Below are 2,500 nucleotides of genomic sequence, written 5' to 3' on the forward strand. Positions count from 1 at the left end.
TTCTGATAGCAGGGATGGGCATGAAATATGTCAGGGAAGTTGTGGGGTAATATAAGCGGAATTAGAAAAAAATATATATATATAAAAAAAAAAAAAAAAAACACCACAACCAACACTTAAAATCAGCCGACGAAACTCTTCAGATGTGCCCACCATCACTGAAAGTCTACAGGATGGTGCTCCCTCGTGGTCCAGAGCCAGGGATCATATGGCAATAAATCCTAAACATACAACCATTTCAACTGCCTAGCCAGGGGCAGAACCTGGACTCAATGGTAAATGACCCAAGCATAATGGGAGATATAACTTTGCAGCAGCAACAAAAAAAAAATTCTTGGTATGAATTACAAAACATGAATTTCGCTTCTATATATAATTTGCCCACTGAAAACTATGGAACTTTATAAAGCAAAACACCAAACTATTCTTCAGTTTCACTCACATTTTGAATTGCTTGGTACCTAACTACAATTTTTAAAATAACTGGAACACTTGATTGGCTCAGATGTCAAATTGTGATTGTTACTAATGCGTATTTCTTCAGAATTGCCTCTATATTGTTTTAAAAATTACCCAGAATTATGCAACATTAAGAACAAAACAATTCTTGCCAGTGCTTATCAGGAAATGGAGTCTCCCAGTGCTGTCAAAATCCTACCATACAATATTCAACAGATTTCATAAGAGATGACATGAAAATTGATGGTTGACATCTGGCATTTTTACCTACAGATTTCAAATTCTTTTTCTACTTGCCAAACTTTTAAATGGATGGCATTTAATTAAGAAGTCCATAACATAGGCATATATACAACGTGAGATCACTCATGCTAATGCAATTTTTCATCAATTGAAGAAAAAGAGGAAGACAATACAAAAACAATCCATTCTACTGTATACTGTACATATAAATACACAAATTTTGTATCCACTTATCCACTTTGTTCATCTCTGCTGGTCTAGTTTAGAATGTTACCCTACCTAAAGAAGGTAGTCTACATCTTCATATCTATCCATATTTTTCACAAAATATACTATTAATATTAACTATGTCTAAAAGATATCTGTCTATCTTTGAAAGTCAATATATTTTGGTATTCAAATTGAGAAAAAAAGATTCTTACTGGCATAGCGTCGATCTTGATAGGTTGCACCAGTCCAGTCAGAAACCTGGAAAAGTAAAATAAAAATCAACATTTCATTATCATAGACGTAAAAACAGAGGAGACACTTAGTTTATTTTCAGTAAATAACTTCCAAAATTAGGAAAATGCAACTAAGTTCCATATCACACAAATAATAAAACATTTTTTTCTCTTTATATGTACTGTTCATGTCAAGTACCCTTTCAACTCAGAAAAAATCTATATGCACCTTGTATCCTGGAAAATATTATGAAACTAGATTAAGTGTCACTGTGGTACATTTAGTCTAAAAATGAGAGGGCAATACCAAAAGTTTTCCATTAAAAGCTGGCTTTCCTTATAAAGTCAGTAGCATTACACTTAATACTATTGTTACCCATCAATGCAGAAAAGCTATATAACAAATAAACAAAAAAAGGTTAACATCACACCCAACTTAAGGGAAAGAATATGCGTGGAATTGATGAAATAATTAATCTAACAAATTGGCCACTGGAGTGGAAAATACACATCACCAATACTAAAATACTGATATTGATTACTCTCACTATCCATATTCATGCATGGCAATCCTCTATAATCCAAAAACTTGCCTAACTCGAAGGCTTCACCCCAAATCCCCACCAAGGACTTCATCTCTGCATGGTATTTGTCATGACCCATTTTCTTCATTTCTGACATTCTTTGCAAGAGAAAATTATATCATGTATCAGTGAGTATTATCTTTGGTAATCTTTATAGAGATTATTGGCTCTATTATTAACACCTACAATCCAATGACGTGATGATCGTTTCATGAGAAAATTTGGCTCGTGGAGCAGAAGACATGAACAACCCATCATGGGAAAATCTGGGCGCGGGCTGGGTGACACGAACTTGCCATCATGAGCTTTTTGGCTGAAGGCCAGGATGCCACCAGTGCACAAACCTCTTGGGAGGGCGATTACACTCATTTTGTGATTTTGCTTTATTCCCATCGATAAACGTGAGACATGACTAGAAGAGCACAGACTCCATGGAGGATGTATTTCTATGCTCAACATCCTATTCCTGGTCACCATGACTGAGGCACAGGTTGTGTTACAGAAAATTGAATATTTCAGGAGAGGGGGGTGGCAAATAAAATGTTAAATATATTCATTATTATTATTATTTACCCCCTCCCCTTTTTTTTTCCACTGAGTTGCAGACTACCTAGAGAGATTATATAGAGCCTATGCAAAGAAAATAGCCTACTGCCATCTGGATAATGCAAATCAAATGACAAATATGAATAATGGAAAATAACAAAAATGTAAATATGCTTATGCATAAAAAGAGAAAATATTGTAAATAAGAGGCACAGACTTGTTACC

General features: G+C 34.6%; 1 protein-coding gene across 1 annotated transcript in view; it reads right to left on the reverse strand.

Annotated features, from left to right (window-relative positions):
• LOC119598109 (eukaryotic translation initiation factor 3 subunit D-like) overlaps positions 1-2,500 on the reverse strand; it is a 19,336-nt gene that overhangs the window by 14,644 nt on the left and 2,192 nt on the right. Inside the window, 1 exon segment of the mRNA XM_037947727.1 lies at positions 1,125-1,170. Within this exon segment, the coding sequence (XP_037803655.1) occupies positions 1,125-1,170 (46 nt within the window).

Source organism: Penaeus monodon, chromosome 40 (genome assembly GCF_015228065.2).
Source record: "Penaeus monodon isolate SGIC_2016 chromosome 40, NSTDA_Pmon_1, whole genome shotgun sequence".
Taxonomy (NCBI): Eukaryota; Metazoa; Arthropoda; class Malacostraca; order Decapoda; family Penaeidae; genus Penaeus; species Penaeus monodon.